Source organism: Artibeus jamaicensis, unplaced genomic scaffold (genome assembly GCF_021234435.1).
Source record: "Artibeus jamaicensis isolate MK-2021 breed Jamaican fruit bat unplaced genomic scaffold, CSHL_Jam_final contig_391, whole genome shotgun sequence".
Lineage (NCBI taxonomy): Eukaryota > Metazoa > Chordata > Mammalia > Chiroptera > Phyllostomidae > Artibeus > Artibeus jamaicensis.
This window is the reverse complement of record NW_026521814.1, coordinates 22,097,835-22,118,190: the sequence shown is the minus strand read 5'-3', so window position 1 is coordinate 22,118,190 and position 20,356 is coordinate 22,097,835. Positions and strand designations below refer to the sequence as shown.

The 20,356-nt window shown below is 35.3% G+C and overlaps 1 protein-coding gene across 1 annotated transcript in view; it reads left to right on the top strand.

The window, feature by feature from the left end:
* Positions 1–4,997, top strand: part of TFPI (tissue factor pathway inhibitor) — a 50,219-nt gene extending 45,222 nt beyond the window's left edge. The window contains exons 7-8 of the mRNA XM_037162999.2: positions 3,358–3,537; positions 4,216–4,997. Coding sequence (XP_037018894.2) covers positions 3,358–3,537; positions 4,216–4,310 — 275 coding nt within the window. The 3' untranslated portion in view covers positions 4,311–4,997. The remainder of the gene's footprint in view (positions 1–3,357; positions 3,538–4,215) is intronic.
* Positions 4,998–20,356: the final 15,359 nt, after the last annotated feature.

Here is a 20,356-nt window from a genome sequence, read left to right as displayed (position 1 = left end):
TTGTTTATTCTAGCATAGTCAATAATATTTCCCTGGTTAGAGTTAAAATGATTTGAGGAGAAATATATTAATTTATATGTCAGGTATCATTTATGTGCTGAAGCAAAATGGCCTTATAAAAACTTCCCTGTTGATGATAATTTATCTTATTATTTGAAACTTTTAAATGTTAACTATTTATAATACTACATCCTTAGTGATTAATTTCAAATTTAATCCGCTATCAAAATATCTTTATTTGTAATGTTAGAAACCTCAACTCTGATCTGGATCAAAGGTGACTAGTGTTTGATGACCTGTGTAGGTAATAATTAAAATCAGGGCAAATAAAGTGAGATAAACTGTCACCAGGTCAGTCACGAACAGGCACTCTGAATAGGAGCAGGTATCTGTGGAGAGGGATAATTCAAGTCTGCACACCAGATCCCAGGCTGTCAGAAGCAACATACCAAACACCTGATGATTCAGAGACACTAAAAGAGTTTTGGATCTATTCATTTACTGACAGGCACCTAGGTTGCTTCCAGCTCTTGGCTATTGTTAATTGTGCTGCTATGTACATTGGGGTGCATAGGTCCTCTTGGATTGGTGTTGCAGGGTTCTCAGGATATAATCCTAGCAGTGGAATTGCTGGGTCAAAAGGCATATTCATTTTTAGTTTTCTTAGAAAATTCCATATGGTTTTCCATAGTGGTTGTACCAGTCTGCAATCCCACTACCATGGAATTCTATGCAGCAGAAAGAAAGAAGGAGCTCCTCCCCTTTGCAACAGCCTGGATGGAACTGGAGAGGATCATGCTGAGTGAAATAAGCCAGGTGGTGAAAGACAAAAACCATATGATCTCACTGTTAACAGGAACCTAAATAACAAAACAAACAAGCAAGCAAAATATAACCAAAGACACTGAAATAGAGAACAGGTTGACAGTGATCAGAGGGGAGAGGGGAGGGAATTCCAGAGGGAAAGGGGAAGGATTTACAGAGACTAGTATAAAGGACACATGGACAACACCTAAGGGGGGTGGAAATGGAATGGAGGTGGGGAGCATTGGGGGTGGACTGGATAGGAGTAAAAAAGAGAAAACTGTACTTGAACAACAATTAAATAAATTAATTTAAAAATTCTCTGTATCTATTAAAAAAAAGAGTTTAGGGTAGAGGCAATGCGATGCCAAAGAATTTAGTTGGTGGTGAAACTCTGATGGCATCTGTGCTGGTCAACTGTACCTTTGCTTTCAAATCAACCCACTCTCTGCCTTCTTCTTGCCTGTTTGACAATATAAGGAACCTTTCCCTTTGTTCTGTGTAGATCTGTTCAGTGGCAGACATTGTCAAATACTGGATGGCATTGCTATTAAGTCATAATAACTAATATGTATAGAGCAGTGTACCACTTACAAAGTACATCTTCATGTAGTATCTGCAACTTTCTGTGGGCTAATATATCTTGTGTATAAAATGCTAAAGTGAAATAGATGTATGAGTCATATTTCATCATATGTATCTGCTATAATGTACCAGTAGGTGCTTGCTAGAATGAAAAAAAACAAAAAAGAATAGAAATTTCCTCTGTTTCACTATTTCCCAAATCAGGCTACTTGTTTATAGGGTATTTTTTTCTAAACATTGGTGATGGCTCTGGAAGTTCATGGAGATGGAAGCGGTAACAATAACTGTCACACCCTAGCCTTCAGGTGCATGAGAACCCATAGCACACACATGGGAACAGTTACACAGTGGGGTGGGGTGAGGCTCAACTGCATATATCTCTCCTAGACTGTTAGAAAATTCCTCTGGCATAAGCTATTGTTGGTGACAGATGTCAGCATTTTCTAGAAAGTTAGGAACGCATTCTCATCCAATACATTTTAGTTTTGATGTGTAATGGCAATGGTCATGCACTACACCTCCCAAATAGAGTGCACAAAAGTGTAAATTAGACTACATGACTTTGGATATTGTCTTAGTTTTATAGATCCTGGGAGTTTCTTAATATTCTTTATGTGATTACAGGTTTTGTATTTGGCAAAGTATATCACCCTTCTAAAATGTCTTCTCACACGTTCTTCCCACAAAATTCCAATTCCTCTTATATTTTCCATAATTGCTCTTATTATATGCACCATTATATCAAGACATTCTAAACTTTACTTAAATATATACAAGACAAGAAGCAGTAAACATAAATATACCAATTAAGACTTAATTTTTACCTTAAATTGTTTCACTTTATTTATGGTCTTTTATAGACTATTCATGTGGGGTTCACTTGCTATCAGGAAGCTTACTTCTGTCTCCTATTTGTCCTCCTTGGCTATGGGATTCCTCAAAGTTCTATCTCCTGCCAATATTGAATATTGGTCTGCATTTGTTGTCCCTCATCTCACCCTTTGGCAAAGCCACCGAAGTCTTCTTACACTGATGTCTCACTGTCCGACAACACCAATGTTGGTTCATGAGTAATATCAAGCAGTTCGGCCCTGCTGCTAAGGAGCAGCAATTTCCTCTTACTGATAGAAATTCCCAAACAAGGTAAATGCTACCATTGGGCCAAATCGATTTCTCTGCTTTGCCTTAAGGAAATGAGTTACCCTCGTTGCATCTTTATCTTCTGTTTTTGAGAGTGTCTAATCCCACTGCCAGACCAGTCTGTCTGTCTGGTTTTAACATGCAAGGGTCTTACCTTACTGGCTTCGGCTGTGCACTTCCCTTTGCAAAAGTGTGTAACTCATCCAGAACTGATGTCTCAATTTATGAGAAAACTTCCTTATTAAGCCAAACCATTCCTTCTGTGCTCCTTCTCTGAAGCTTAGAGCTTTTTACACTTGAATTCCTATACTTCAAATCGTGATTATATTACATCATTCAAAAGCGTGTGAGTCAAGTGAAGAAACTCTCCCTCAGCTTCAGTTACATCAGACAACAAATAAGGATGCTGTTCATCAGGACTTTTTAAAAGTTGATTCATGAACAAATGATATGTAAATATTCATAGTTTTTTTAGGGTATATTGTTAACAAACCATCAAAAGTTAAATTGTTTAATAGTTATTGCTTTTGCTATGTACTAGTTTTTTGTTTGTGTGTGTGTGTGTGTGTATGTGTGTGTGTATAAACAGTACCCATAGTTGTTTCCCTCAGCAAATGTATCTGCTTTTTCATTTATTAGAGTTCTCAGTCTAGGAGACACATAGAGATTGGTTAAGCATTTTTGTGGAATTGAAATACATGACTTTTACTAAGTACTGCTTTTATTTATTTAGGTTAAAATGCCACAGCACTCATCTATAAACAATAATATGAGAGTCTCAGATGAACTATCGTATAATGCCTCACTATGTTTTCTTCATGTTCATAGGCTATCACAGCCCCTACTGGTGTCTGACCCCAGCGGACAGAGGATTGTGTAAAGCAAATGAGAGAAGATTCTACTACAATTCAGTTACTGGGACGTGTCTCCCATTTAATTACAGTGGATGTGGAGGGAATGAAAACAATTTTACTTCCAAAAGATCATGTCTGAGGGCTTGCAGAAAAGGTAGAGAAGACATTCTTCACATTAATTCACTAATGTTTAAGAAAACAATTTTATTGAAATGATAAATGTATTTTAATCTATGAAAAATATAAAAGTAGCTCTATTTATAAGAAACAAAGTGTTATAATTTATCTAATAAATGTTCCCTTTTCAACTACATTAAGATAATATTGCTGAATATTACCTGCTATTTCTTTTAATGTATCTTCATAGAAAAATAATTAATTTAAAAATAATTTTATTCTTTTAATATTTACATACTAAATTTTCATTTTAAAGGATTATACTAATATATTTAAGCTTTCTATAATGCACAAAGTTAAATATTTTCTCCTGAATATAAAAATTACACATTTATAGAATAATGTTAATTATGTAAATAAAATAATCTATATTCCACCAGTCATACACAGCCACATCTTTATGTTTTTAATGAAATGATCATGAACATCTAACTGAAAGTAAATAATAAAGATAAACATGTTCATTCATTCTACCTAACTTTTATATATGCAAACTGACTTCCTTAGAAATAGGTTGTCCTATACAAAGATATATAAAATTTTAAACTAGTCACATTTGTTATGTGAAATATTAAAAGATAATGAGGACATTTTAGAAAAAGTAACATAATAAATCCTTTTATCATGCATAAATTTGTTTCTTTTCCTTTTGTAGGTTTCGTCAAAAGAATGTCAAAAGGAAGATTAATTAAAGTTAAAAGAAAAAGAAAGAAGCAGTCAGTGGAAATAGGGTATCATTACAACATCTAAACATTATAGATGAAGCTTTTCATTATGATTTCTATTTTTAAAAATTCTGTTTAATTAATATTTTCATGAATTTCTTATGCATATATTACCTGTTATTAATACATTTTCATCACCATTCCTTTTCTAGTCTAAGTCAAATTGTTTATCCTAAGGCTGTAATTTATTAACTGACTACTATGAATTTATTTATTCTCTTCGTCCCTTTCTATTTACCATTTAACTACAAATTATCAGACTGCTGGCCACATCAAATCAATCTGTTGTGTTTTTTTCATCATCATCTATTTCATAATATAATGTTACTTATTTGTTTTGCTCAGAGACATGTATATAATATACATGAGGATGATCTCCTGTATAGCCCATGCTCAGAGTAAGAGATACAGCCCCATTAAAAAACAAGCACTTTGGGATTTTAACATTTAAAATGGTGACAAGCACCTTCCTCTGATAAAGACTCCTCACTTGTGCGTTTGGAAAGACCTGATAACAGCAGAATTCTATTAGGTGCTGCCCTTCCTAGACATACTTCTCCCTGTATATTAACCACTACACCAGTGGACCTTGAGCCAAACCATGTTTCAACAAAGAAGAGTCAATTCTGTCATGTGCCAGCCTGATTCTGTCTGATTTAACTGTTTGCCCACTAATGACCTTTTATATCAATAAAGGTGGTTGAATAAATTATGTGTTAAACATAGATCATGATAAGAAAGTTCCTAGAAAAGTTTTTAATGGCAAACTAAAGGCAAGTCTGCTTATGTACTCCCTAATTTAATTGTTTAATAAAATTTTTTCTTACCGAAAGTACTTAAACCTCCTTAAACCCATCCATTCATCATTAAGATTTGTGCATGCTACAGTAATTCTTACTTGTAAAAAAAATCATGTTATTTCTATAGAAGAGGAAAAGAAAATTATCAGAAAGGTTCTACCAAAAATTCACACACTGTTCATTCTCAGCGCTTTAGCATTTCCCTGGAGTTAATTCACTGATTCCAGATCTGCACTTTTTCTCCTCTGACGGTGTCTCTGAGCAGCACACCATCTGGTGTCTCAACAGCCTCTTAGACATTTCAGTTTCTGTACTGTTCACCTCACACTTCACACTTACATTTGAACTTGCCATCTAGAAACAACTAATCACTTCAACCATTTAGTTTAGCTTTGTGACCACTCTCTAGCAATAGTACCATTATTCTTGCTGTTCATCAGGCTTGAAAGATTGAACCCAATTTTTACTTCATATTTTCTCTCATATGCTACATCTAATCAATCCCGAATCACCATTGCTTCCTTTTTCATAAAGTCCATCCAACTCTCAGGGTTGTTTTTTTTTTTCTTACCTCCACTGCATTCTTCACTTCAGTATTGATAATTCCTATGAATTAATTCAGTATATTACTCCACTACTCAAAATCCTTCAAGGACTCACTTTTTGGCACTTAATCCCACCCTACTCCCCATGATTTAATTTCAAGATATGAATTACCTTCTTCAATTTAGTTAAATGGCATTCACTATTCACTGACTATATCTTTAATTACCCAGCTTATGCATGCTGATTTCCTATTGAAACATCTGCTATTCTCTAGATCATTCATCTGAAGTCAGGGTGCAGCTGATGTAAACTATAAAATCCAGCTGATGTTTCAAGACAATATGAAAAGTCCTAGCTTGCATTTACAAATCATTTTCATCCCATAGCATAAAACTTACATCATTACAAAATAGTATTAATTTGTTCACCTAAGACAAATTTTAAATCCTTAATTTAAATATCCAGCACATAAGTAACTGACTTAAAATGAGAATTGGAGAATTTTGGAAATCAAAATCCTTTGTAAACTCTGTTCTGTTGTCATTTATACATGGATAGTAATAGCTTCGAATAAAGGGTAAAGTCTCCTTCGGTCAAGCAGCAAGTTGCCACCAAGGACATATAAACAGCACATTAGTGAATTTGATACCAAAAGATGCTGGCCGGACTAAGGTCAGGAAAAGGAGGGGCTACCCAGGAGATGCAGCTGGATCCACTTCCACACTTAGCCGTGCTCCTAATCAAGGCACTGAGGGCATGGCGAGTGGCCAGACAATAACTTCACAAACTACCTGGGGCCATGACAAAGATGTTGAATCTCAAGGAAGTTTTGCACTGAGAACATGCAAGGCTAGCAAGATAATTGAATAGGAAAAGAGCCCTCTTACCCACTGCCAGTACCTGATTGGGTGTGGTACCAGGGAAGGCAGGCACATGGGCCACAGAGGTCAGAATGCCAACAGGGAGAGGTGTTGGACCAAAGAGACCTGTCAGTCTAGCCTGTGGAAAAATAGAGATTGGTCAAGGGGCAGACCTTGCCAGAGCAGGCAAAAGTCTGGGAACTTAACTGGTTATTATGAGGAAGCACCTGGTCCATTTCATACCTGAAACTAATATAAACCCAGGAAAACAAAGGAAACTCTCTTGGTTATGGCCTGCCCTCTCCATGGGCCACGTGACTGTAGTCGTGTAGGGCCACGTGACTGTAGTTGTGTGGCCATGGCCTCTAGGAAGAAGTCTCTCTCTCTCTGACCTAGTGGAGCACTCGCCAGTGCCTTTGCCAGCTCCGCCACCCAGGTGCAAAGGGTTCTTGCTGCTAGAAGCCGCATTACCAATGGTGGTGCCAGCACCACACACAGACTCCAGGAGGGGGCCTGAAGCTGTACAGCAGCTGGGAATAGACTAAGCTACCTGGATGACCACTTAGCTGCCTTGGGCTCCAAAGGATGGTACTTTATTATTTTTTTAAATAAATTTTATTTAGTTACTTTTCAAGTACATTTTTTTAATCTATTTCTCCCATCCCACCCCCCGTCCCGTCTCCCCCCTCCCTCCCATTCCCCCCCCCCCAGTCCTCATCCCTGTGTCTTTCATACTTGTTCCTCAAAATCCCTCAAAGGATGGTACTTTAAAATGGAGCAGGAACTCTGGGCACTGCCTTCTTTTTTTTCGGGGGATGGTGGGGTTTTGTCTGTGTGTTATGGACAAGATGAGCCTGATGACTGAGAGTGCCCCTTCCTTCCAGTTCCCTGTGCATTTGAATAAAAACCCTTTCTGTTCTCACCAGCCTCTGCCTCCAGAGTTTGCCTTTTGATGGCAGCAGGTAGCTGAGTCCCTCTTTAGTTTGGTTACAAATCAACTAATTGTTTTCTCTAATAAACATTCAAGACTTCATTATTTAGTCAGATAAAACTTATATCAAGCCCTGGTTGGTGTAGCTCAGTGGACTGAGTGTGGGCCTGTGAACCAAAGGGTCACCAGTTCCATTCCCAGTCAGGGCACATGCCTGGGTTGTGGACCAGGTCCCCAGTTGTGGGCATATGAGAGGCAATCACACATGTATGCTTCCCTCTCTCCTTCCCTTCCCCTCTCTCTAAAAATAAATAAATAAAACCTTTAAAAAGAAGTTTATATCAAGATGGCTTCAGTGTTTAATGCATGCAGATATTATTTTTACTGTGCTTTTAAACAAACCCCCCTGGTAGTACTGTCTTGTTTTGTTTTGCAAATCTAATGCATCTAAATATAAAGGATTACATTATATAGCATGCACCCATTTTTACATACTTTATCTGTTTATTTTTTTATATACTGGCTTTTTATTTTTTATTTTATTTATTTATTTTTTAAAGATTTTATTTATTTATCTTTAGACGGGAAGGGAAGGAGAGAAGGAGAGAAATATCAATGTATGGTTACCTCTCGTTGAGTCCCCTGCTGGGAACTGGCCTGCAACCCAGGCATGTGCCCTGACTGGGAATTGAACCGCGATCATGTGGTTCCCAGGCCCGCACTCAATCCACTGAGCTACGCCTGCCAGGGCCCATTTTATCTGTTTAAAATTTTAAAAAGTCATTTCTAAAAGCTGTTCAAATGATTGTGTATTTTACACTATAAGAAAAAATATATACTATTTTGAATAATAAAATATGATTGCTGTATTCATGAAGTTTCTCATAGCTCAAAAATAATGCAGTGTTCTTCAGTTATCACAAAGGTAAAATGTCCAAAGACAAAGATAAAAAGTGTCCCTCAGATCTGATCAACTTTTACCTCCTTTAATTTGAATTTCCTAATAATTCCCTTTTAATTACAAATGTGCATCTCTATGTTATGTTTCATATTTGCGACACAAATTAGCATACTATGCATTACAGTCCACATATTCTACATTTACTCCACTATGTAATTCTATAAACATATAATTTTATAAATATGACATATATATTTAAATATATATATCATAGAAGTATACGTTATATAAATGACTTCCAACCTGACTACTGACGTGGGCATTTCTATACCAGAAAAAAGAAGAAAACAATACTACAGTTTCCCTACTTAGGGAACTTTTTGGATTTTTTATCAGTCATTTCTGCTTTTGTCTGGTTTACATGAAATTATAATTTGAATTTACTTTTTTCAACTTTCGACTTTCAATTCTTTTCAAGGGCTTTATCTTGGACTGACCTTAATGGCTTTCCCCACATTCTGCTGTGCAGAGCAGGAACCCTTGATCTTATCAGTCCCTCACATCCAATCTGTGAACTACTCTAAACACACAGTTGGTATCTTGGCTAGAATTATTCAGACAACTTTTAAAGAGAGCAGTGATACCTGGTAATTCACTTTTTGAGGGGAAGGGAGAAGGGAGGTGTTTGTACGCCTTTAATCATAGGACACAGTACATAAATAGAGCATTAGAACAATGAATATGATTTCATCAGTTTGCTCACAGATGAAAATAATTCTTACCCAAATAGTCTAAAACAAAACAAATATATTTAATCACAAAAATGGAAAGGCCGGAGGTATTTGACTTAAGTATGGATAGATTCAGGGCTTCATACTATCATCAAAACTCAATTTATCTTTACCCCGATTCTGCTGTCGAACATTTTTGCTTTTATTTTCTAATTTCACAAAGTTTCAAGATACTTTCTGAATTGAAGGCCCACATCCTTTCAGAGAAACATTTTCTTGAAAAGTTTGGACTCTCTTAACTCAAAGAGGTACTCTCTTACCTTCAATCTCTTGAAGTCCAAGCCTCAATTATATCCGTGAAGGAAATAATTGACCAGATAGACTTCATTAAATTAAAAGTTTTTGCTCTGTAAAAGACATCACCAAGAGATTAGAATATAGCCACAGAGAGGGAGAAAATATTTGCAAATACATATCTAACACAGGACTAATAGACAAAACATATACAGAACTCTTAAAAGTCAACAGTAAGAAAACAACTCTTAGAAATTGGCCAAGTCCTTAAGAACCACCTCATCAAAGAAGACAATACAGGTGGCAAACAAGCACATGAAAAGATGTGACAGATCATCTGTCATCAAGGAAATGCAAACTAAACCAACCACAAGCCACTGCACCCATTAAAAACGTCAAAATTAGGTGCGCTGATACAACTAAATGCTGGCAAAGATGTGGAACAAGGGCAGCTCACATTAAATACATTGCTGGTGGGAATGCAAAGTAGTCTAGCCACTTTAGGAGACAATTTGGCAGACTCCTACAAAACTAAAACATATCCTAATAATCCACCCAGCAAGCACACTCCTTCATATCCACCTAAAGGAGTTGAAAGTTTATGTCCACACAAAAACCTGACACAGACTTTTAGCAACTTTATTCATCATTGCCAAAATTTGGAAGCAACTAAAACGTCCTTTAGTGCTTTCATGTGTCAATGGCTACATACATTGTGATATATCCAGACAATGAGATACTATTTAATGCCAAAAAGAAATGAACTACCAAGCCATGAAAAAACATGGGAAAAACTCAATGCACATTACAAAGTGAAAGGGACTGATCAGGAAAGGCTTTGTATGTAGCATATGATTCCAATTATATGACATTCTGGACAAGGCAACTGTGGAGACAGTAATAGAGACAGCGACTGCCAAGCATCCGGGCGGGAGGATGCATAGGTGGAGCACAGAAGAGTTTGGGGCAGTAGAACTGTTCTGTGTGACAACACAGTGGTGTGTGCATGCCTCTGCACTTTTGTTTGAACCCACGGAATGTACAACACCAAGAGTGACCCTCATGTAAAAACTATGGACTTCGGGGTGTAGTGGTATGTCAATGTAGGTTTACAATTATAACACATGTAGCACTCTAGTGGAGATGTTAATAATGGGGGAGGTTATGTATACATGTCATGCTAGAGGATATGTGGGAAAACGCCTAACCTTCTGTTCAGTTTTACAATAAATCTATATCTGCTTTAAAAAATAAATTATTAATTAAAAAAAAAAACTCCTGGCCTCACTGTCTTTGACCCAAATGTCCATCCACCAGACTCGAACTAAACATGATATTTAGACTGATGGAGCAGGCTTGATTCACAGTCCCACTCCCAGCTGTCTGGCTGGGATAAGCACTGACTGACAGTTGTGGTATAGTGGGCAGGACCAGGGCAAGAGTGAGGCCCTTGCTCCAGGCACAAAGTTTGAGGGGACATAAAACATGTGAGTAGCTAAGAGAAATATTTTTTAAACTTACTCAAGCCCTGGCTGGTATGGCTCAGTGGATTGAGTGCCACCCTGAGAATCAAAAGGTCTCCAGTTTGATTCCCATTCACAGCACATACCTAGGTTGCCAGCCAGGTCCCCAGTAGGGGGTGCATGAAAGGCAACCACATATCATCGATGTTTCTCTCCCTCTTTTCCTCCCTTCCCCCCTCTCTAAAAATAAATATATTTTAAAAATCCTTTTAAAAATCCTTTTAAAATTCTTTAAACTAACTCAAAAATCCTTGATGAGGAAAATTTCAATTTTAAAAAAAAGACAGAATTAGTACCTGAGCCAAACTGGAATATGAGGCAAAAGAAAAAATCAAAATACTGTAATATTCTAATACTGATAATTTATTGAGAAATGTAAAGATAGTTCAAATTTCATTATTATTTAATGTAATAAAACGTTAAAAATCTGAAAAGTATGAGTCAAATTATTATTTTCAATGGATAAAGAAAAACCAGTTGATTAATTTTAACTCTTGTTCCATGGATAAAAACTTTGAAAATGAGAGAGATCTTCCTTAATCTGCTAAACACATAATATTTAAAAACATTCCCATTAAATCCAGGAATAAGGCCAAGATGCTTTCTACTACTATTATTATTCAACATATCCAGGCCGTCATAAATTTACAGACAGCACAAAAAGATAAGAAGTAGAAATTAGGTACAAATCTTGCATTGGAGATATTTTTATATGCTTGTCATAAATTGGAAATCCAAGAGAATATAAAATAACAATTAAAGGTAATATTGGAGTTCAGCAACATTGCTATGTGCAATTTTAACATATGAATCAACAGCATTACTGTATACCAAGTAGAAAAATTACAAAAAATATGTGCTAGCTACAAGAGAACAAAAATCCTAACATACCTCACAGTAAATTACACAAAAGATGCATAAAAAAACTTTCAGAGAAAAACTCCATAAAGAAAATTTAAATATTATATTACTGAGAGATATAAAATGTATTTTTCTATTTACTGTAACCCTTATAATTAGTATATGCAGAGAAAAGACAACAAAAATTCTAGATTATAAAGGGAAAAAAAATGTCCCTGGCCAGGCGGCTCAGTTGGTTGGAGCACCGTCTCCTATAATAAAAAGGTTGCATGTTTCATCCCTAGTCAGGGAACATATAGGAGGCAACCAATTGATATTTCTCCTCATATCAAAGTGTCTCTCTCTCTCTCTCTTTCTCAAATCAATAAAAATATCCTCAGGGTGAGTATTATTAATAAAGGGGAAAAATGTTAAAAACAAGAAACGTTTATTTAAAATCAATAACTAGAAGGAAAGTGAAGAAAATCTCTAAGCTATTGAAAGGAAAAGTCATAGAAAAAATGGGATAGAAAAAAATGAGAAAATTAAAATATCAATTAAGGAGCCAATCCTTAAAGTTACAGAGTTTCCAGAAAAGAATAGAAGAGATAAAATAGAGGGGAGGGGTATTTTACAGAATAAATGACATAGATTTTCTCTATTGAAATAATGAATCGTTTCCAACAAAAGCAAAGCCATTCAACACCCCCTCTACCCACATAGACAAAGAACTTCAAACACTAGTGATGAAGAGGAAATTCATGAAGGACAAGGAAGAATGTGGGGGAATAAGTCACACACAACAGGGAAGTGGAAATAAGGATGGAATTGTACTTCTTAGTGGCAAAAATGGAACAGCTTATTAAGCCTTTAATGCTAATTGATCTTTCACTTATGTTCCTATAGCGCTTTGCTAAAAAATTAATTGAAATAAATATAAAATATTTAATGCTTTCTAGCTAAATGCATCCAACACCAACAGTAAGATAAAATATGTAAAAATTTATGTTATTAAAAATAAAAAATCAACATTGGCTAGGTAGGCTCCTCACTAGTAATAACTGTATTCTTCTAGCATAATATGGTCATTTTCGGTGGTCTGCTATATTTCTTCAAAAATAGCCTACCTTGATGCAATTTGCCATATACAAATCGACACCTGTAACAGATTTCGTTTTTTAGTGCCTGCTTGATCCTCACACATCAAGAGATTTTATGATAAGCATCCAAGTTACTACTTTACGTGGGGACGCACTCACTCTGAGAAATTCTAAATGACTTAGCATTTGGGGGTTATATACGATTAGAACAACGTTTTCTGATTGCCTTTCTTCCTGTCAATATTACATGAATTCTAAAGAAAATGACACATCTGCTTCCAATTTACACTGTCATCTAGGCATTTAAAGTTCATGGAAAGTTTTGAAATATTTTTGAAGTATTTATTCTCTTTTAAAATCCTTCTTGAAAGAGCTAGCAAAATGTAGTGAAGAATAAATTATTTCTAGTACCAGTTTTTTTATTTCAACCTACAGTTTGTTCTAATAAGTTTTAAGTAAATCCTAGGTAGCCATAATAAATCCATTTTTATCAGCATTACTGATGATTTGTTGTTCTCTCACTATGCGATAACATCAGCTAAGTCATTTATAAACCTGAGTGTCTTCAGGGTCTTTATTCATATTTAATCTGTATTTTCACAGAGGGTGTGATTCCAATTTAAGGAACTCTCTTTTTTAAACTGCAGGTGCTGTGGAGTTAAAAGCCAGAGGAAGCTGCTACTTCCTTCCCCTTAGTAAATTTTTGGAATCAGAATGCAAGAATTTTGACTTTCCGATAGTCTTCCTTCTTTTAAAAATATTCCCCACTCTAAACAGAATGTTCCGCAAAATTTGTAAATCACTCTAGGGAAATTTGCACAGAGTTTCAAAATGCGAACAGCTGTGAGCTACCTAAGTGATCCATCTCGCCAAGAAATGGCTTTTCCAGAGACAAAGAAATAAACGATTACAATTTTTTAACTCAAAATATCTGCCACTGTTCAATGATAAATTGTTTAAAATGTTAAAGCTAAGTGTATGTTAGGAAAATTTTAATGAACTCTGCCTATTCCTTTTACTTTTCTCCTTTACAAACTACACACATACACACACACTAAACACCCCCACCTTCCAGGTAACTTACCGAGAAAATCTCTAATATCCAGCACAGAGTTTTTCTTGTCTCTACTGGCAGTCCATAAACTGTCCGACACAATGGAATGTTTTTAAGAATTGTGAAAGAAAAATAAAACATCAAACAAAATACAATAATAAATAACACTGGATTTGGCTTCAAATGAACTTGGATTTCAGCTCACTTTAGCCTCAGTATCCCTAATCTTCTCTCTGTGAAATTGTTGTGATGGCAAAGATGAGCACACCCATAAAGAACTTAGCAAGGTGTCCACTACACCATAAGTATTCAACAAAATGGTAGTCATTGGCGTTACAATCTGTTGAATATTTAACATTTCAAAATGTTAGAAAACAGTCGTTTTGAACTGTAACACTTATTCAAATAAGTCAGTCATGGAAAGTTCGAGAAGGAACTTTTAGATCGACTTTGGCGAAGTAGAAACTTTACAGATTGAAGAGTGAGGAGCATAAATATAAAGTGTTTTTTTCTATTCATAAGATTAACTGAGGAAAATATAACAATTATATATATTTGTTAACTTGAAAATTTTTCAATGTTTTTGAAATAACTGCCTGAGAAATGCTAATAATATTTTAATATGAAATTTTAACATGAATACAAAAAGGTAAAATCAGTGAATGTTCTCTTTTTCTAATAAGCCTATGTTCATTATATAGAACTCAGTTAAAAATATTTAAATATCTTTTGTGTCTTAGAAATTTAAAATTAAAAATGATCTTTGTTCCTTGTGCCATCCTTCTAAGTATTTAGAAATGTACACTATCATTCAAACCTGAATAATATCGTATGACCCGGATAGAAACCAGATTAAGATAGATCTCAGTACAGAGCTGACCCAGTGGTGCCATTTAATGTGAGTACTGAACCTTGTGCTGTGTTTCCCTCTCTTGCCAGTTTGCATTATTTTCTTTCTCTCAATGAGAAGTATCTCGCTGAAACCCCAGTAACTAATGCCCTTTGACTTATATCCCATATAATTTCCTCTAAAAATATCTGAAGGAGTTTGCCAGATCAAATATTTTGCAGATCATGTTATAAAGAAGGAGGACAGATTTAAAAACCAAACAACTTAGGTTTTAAGTTCCTTTTTTTTTTTACTGAGTTCCAGTTGTATAAACTTACTAAGATTCAGTTCCCTCATCTAAAAAGTTGAAATAAAATCTTCACAGAGTTAAACATCTAAAACAGCATTTCTTGAAAAATTCCAATCATCAACAGTGTTGTTTTTCTTCCTCAACTTCCACTAAAACAGAACAGAAACCAAGAAAGTATAGTGGTAAGTATTTTAATTAATACAACCCCAAACGGAATGGTTTTACATTTTCTTATAATGAATCCCCCCCAAAAAGAGACTCTCCAATTGTAGTGTTTTTGTTTTTTGAATATCTACAAATACCATATATAAGGTCCTATGGATAGCATTGTGGACCTTAATTTCAACCAATAACTTTGCTAAAAGACATAGAGATATTTCCAAGGAAAAGTTTCTGTATTTGCCCCCTCACCCCAGGCCTACCACTCCACCACGCCCAGCCACACCCAAACAAAGGACAAAACTTGACTTAAATTCCATGAACCATGACACGTAGAGTGAAATACAATTTCCTACCATAATCTGCAGGCCCTGCGTCCTAAGTCCTGATATATTCACATGGGACTCACAGGGTCTCCAGACTCTGTGCACAACGTAGGTGCAACACTTAGACAGGATGTTCTTTACTCTTAACAGTCTTTTAGTAAACTGTTTTTATTTATTTTTATTGTCGGCATTATAGATGTCCTCCGTTTTGATGCCCCTCCCACATATTTTTTCTTGAGCTGGTTTACTTACCTCTTAGTTGCTGGGGGAATTGGCTGCTAATACCTCCCAGCTTCATCCTCCCCCAAACTGTCCTCAGCTGTCGGTAGATACTTTCCCTAGAAATATGTTCCCCACTCCCTGAGTGGCTCATACGACCACTGACTAACAAGGAGCTGCTGCAAGTGCATTCCCTTGCCTCAAGGGAGGACCACTGTGACTTGCAATTTACGCTCCAGACCCTTACCCCCAAGAATTAGGCCAAGCCCAGATTTTAGCTGAGATCACATGGTTTGCTCACCTCCTTAGTATTCCTAGTCCTGCTTCATTCACTCCCTTCATGCTCTTCTCTAAAATCTAAAGAGCACTCCCTCAATAATCATAGGCACCCAAACCCTTCTCTCAGTCTCTGCTTCTGAGAAGCTCTCTACCATGGAATGACTTCTTTCTAATCTGTGGAACACTTTATATCTCTTGCTTTTTAGGTTCCGGAGCACCTATGGTAATTATTACCTTCAGAGAAAATGCTTCTCTGTAAGAACTAGGTTCTCCATTCATCCTGCCTTCCTATCTACTCAGTCCTGATCTCTTTCAGTCACTGAGTGTGTTACTTCTTAGCAATCAGAGTATTTGAACAGCATGAGCAATAATAAGCATAGTTTTCTAAATGTCTGCTTTGGGGTAGAAAGTACATTCCTTGAGAGCAAGAGTCAAGTCCTTATTTCCAAACTTTGGATTCCAGTATCTATCCAAATGTATGTCATATGGTATATGATCAATTAATATGTGTCCATGGATGGCTGTAGTTTACAGATTTTGCTGTCTGATGATACATATGTTTATAGAGATGGATCTTAGAGATAATTAATATACACTCGAATGTTGTCTTTCTAAAATGTCAGCTGTATTCAGTTAGAACAGGAATATAGCCAATGATTGATTTTTTTTCCAGCACACAGCAATAGAACAAATATTTTTCTCGTTTGCATATAGTAAGGGCCTTGTTTTCCAGGTGTGAGACACCTTTCACTCCATCATAGGCTTTTGAAGATTTGATTTGTATCCCCAACCAGGTATGTAGGAGTTAGTCACTTTAGCCTAGCCAATTCAGGGGCTTCAGAATTGTCTACATTTAGATCATTTCAAATATTTAAGCATATATTGAAAGGCAAAAGGTGAAATGTCATTTTAATTTGTATGGCTGAACTTATCTTTTAATATTTATTTAATTTAAGATTGCCTTTGGATCTAAATATTTTATGAAGCATATATTTTTCCACAATGTGTAAACTGATACTTGAGTTGTATAGTCTACAGTAAGTACCTGCACATGTAACTCTAGCTATCATGTGCATCAAAATGTTTTCTTAGGAATCTTCCCTAGTTGATGGGATATTGTTTTAATGATACAAAAAAGTAGAATTTCATGATGATTTCAGTCAAGGGAGTAGCTTTTGTAACTTGAGAATGTTTAACACTAGATGGCAGGATGAGACCATAGCTGCCTGACTCCTCATGTTACCTAGAAAAGGGACTTGATGCTTTCCTGAAGGGGTTAAGAAATTTTAGGTAAATATGTTATATTATGCCTTAATATATTATTATATATCGTTCCTCACTCCTTTTTATTTAAAAACATTCACTGTATATAATAGATGTTAAACATAAATGAATTATTGAAGAGAAAAATCTCAATTGCAAATAATTTTAAAAGTTATGTAAGTATGACAATAGCTGAATAAAATGTACTGAGAAAACGTTCATACTACTTGGCCTCTTTATAATTTAAAAATTAAAATTTCAAGCAAAATATGAGACACAATCATTTAATCAAATGCTACTTAGGGTCAACATGCTTACATGCAACGTTAAATAAATCATTTGGGTCACAATTGGGATTGATATTCAGCAAATAAGAAGCATTTCAGAATAAATTCACAAAAATACATATCAAGAGATGACAGGGCAATCTTCATCAAGGCCAACTAAAACTAGCCACGAACTAGGAAGAACTATTTTAAACTATTCTGGGAAAGGAGATTCAAGTTACCCAAATGAATTACTCTTTCTCCTTATTTATGTACCACTTGGATAAGTATCGCTAGGGTGACCATATGTAATTTTTCATCCAAACCAGGATAATTGTGAGCATGGAACTATGAACTGGAATGGCCTTAGCACTCTGGAGCATATGATCACCCTAATTATGAGTGCTTACCCTGAGGAAGTCCATTTCATAGCCTCATTTAAATGAGCCCTTTTAATCTGGTTGTACTTAAATATTCATTTTTAATTGGTCCATGACATATCTCACTTGCCAGTGTCAGCTCTTTGAATCCGGTAACACACACCCCTTTTACAGGAGTCGAGCTCATGATGATGTGTGAGAACATGAGTTCCTTGGAAGAATCAAACCATCGGAACTTAAGAATCAATGAACAGAATAGGCAGATTTTTAGTTAATTGTTTTTGATATGTTGTATGATTCTTTGGGGGAAAAACATTTAAAATACTAAGCCATTCTGTATAGGAAGTAGTAAATAAATTTATCTAGATATACTAATATAATATTCATTTCAAATTTAGCATTTTCTACTCTTTTCCAATTCATATTTATAGTGAATATTTTAAAGCAACATTATAATTTCTCTAAAGATGACAAATTATGTGCACAATTAGAGTGAAAAATCAATCCTTTGGTTTTAATAATAGAAAATAGCACATTCACTTTCAACTAGATAGCAGGGCACACTGCACATTTCTTAAACTCCCAACACAACTAATGTAATGTCTGACTCAAAATACAGGCTCAATCGCTACTTGGTAAATGATTTCAAGTGTCTTCAATCTGTTCTGGAAAAACATGATTGTATATATGAAGTACGTAAGGCTTAATTAATGCCATGTTGTCTAAGAATCATCTCATTGATTATTGACATATTCTTTTGTTTTATTTTATTTTTCCAAGTATTTGCTGTCATGTTTTACTGTGGATTGAGGAGTTTGCATTTTATCTTTTCACTTGTCCCTTTATACCCAGCGTGGCTGCTGGAAGTCCTTATGCCCTTTACTCCATTCAGAGTTTATAAAAGGGCACTAAGGATCCCCACTAAGGATCTGATTAGTGGGGTGCAGTTTGTCTGTTATTTCTAAATCAGGCTTATAGATGTTAGTGACAAAAATTGCCCAAAAGTCTTCATGAATCATAACCATATGCCTCATCCATAATTTTAATATAAATACTGTAATTTCTGTTAGCTTTCCAGATAATATACCCTTGATGTATAGTTGAGGAGAAAGAGCATTCATTTAAAGTTTGAGTCTTATGACATGAGTTCATAGCATAATTTTTCTCATTCACTAGACTTTACTAGGGTTAGACATATAAAATCAGTTAAGTTTTCCATAACTTAAATTCAAAGCTGAATATTGATCCCTTTCTAGAACAGATTGTACTGATCATGGAGATGAGAATTCATGAACAGAAATGATTCAGATATTAAAATCTATTACTTGATTCTGCTCCAATTTTTAAGACTGGAACATCAAGACATAAAATGCTCCGTCAAAGGTAAAGTATCAGAACCAGGACTGGAATTTCATGTCTCATGGTCCAATCCAAGGGCTTTCTGCTTCTGTTTTTAGTGCTTCCCTGAGAAGTGTGATCTCCCCACAGCAGAATTTAGCAAAGCTTTCTTCCACCCAGGACTTTTCACACTGGTATTCTGATGAAAGATCCACTGTTTAATGGAGCCATTAATAACCTGAATCACTGACTTTCTTCTCAGGGGCTGAATGAAATAGCTCAAAATTAAATACTGTCTCACCAGCCTCCCAAGACAAAACAAACCAAGCCATAACTGGGAATACAATATTCAATAACCTGGCAATGTAACTCATTGATTACTTCTTATCGCTCAGTAACCAAATAGGTATAACTCAGTTTCTTACAACTTAATTAACTATAATTGATAGAGGTTAGTATGTATCCTACTTTTATATGTGTATATTTTTACTGGCTTTGATTCTATTGATCTTAAAGTCAAAGACTGTTTATTCCATGGGTCCAGGTAATAAAACGTTAACAGGAGCATAGTGCTTCAAAAACTGATATACCGTTAGTTTCTGTAGCTTTGTTTTTCTTTGTTGGTCTGTCTACAAGGAGTGTGGGCATCTCATTTTGTTTCAGAATTGCAGTAACTTACCAGTTTCTCAGTGCTGCTGATCCCAAGTTTACTAAGAATGAAATGAACATCACAATATCTTATTTATTTCTAAATGTTACATGGTTTGTTGATTCAAAGTCTTAGAGATGTAAGTGATTTAGATATTATTTGAGCCATCTTGTCTAGTATACAGGTAAGAAAATGGATGCTCCGATAAATTAGGCAGTTTTTAATATTGTTTAGGTTTTAGGAATTATAATGACTGTTGTATCTTCACACACTTACCATATTATTAAAAGACAAGCATATTTCAAATTTAAAACTTTCTTCCCTGATAATTTGTTAAACAAATATGAATAAAATTATCTTTTGAGGTGAAGCTTTTAAAAAAAATGTGTGTTACAAATTTTAAATTGTTTCATAATATCATGTGTATAAATTAAATGCATTTTTGTTAAGGCTATTTTGAGGTATAAATGTTG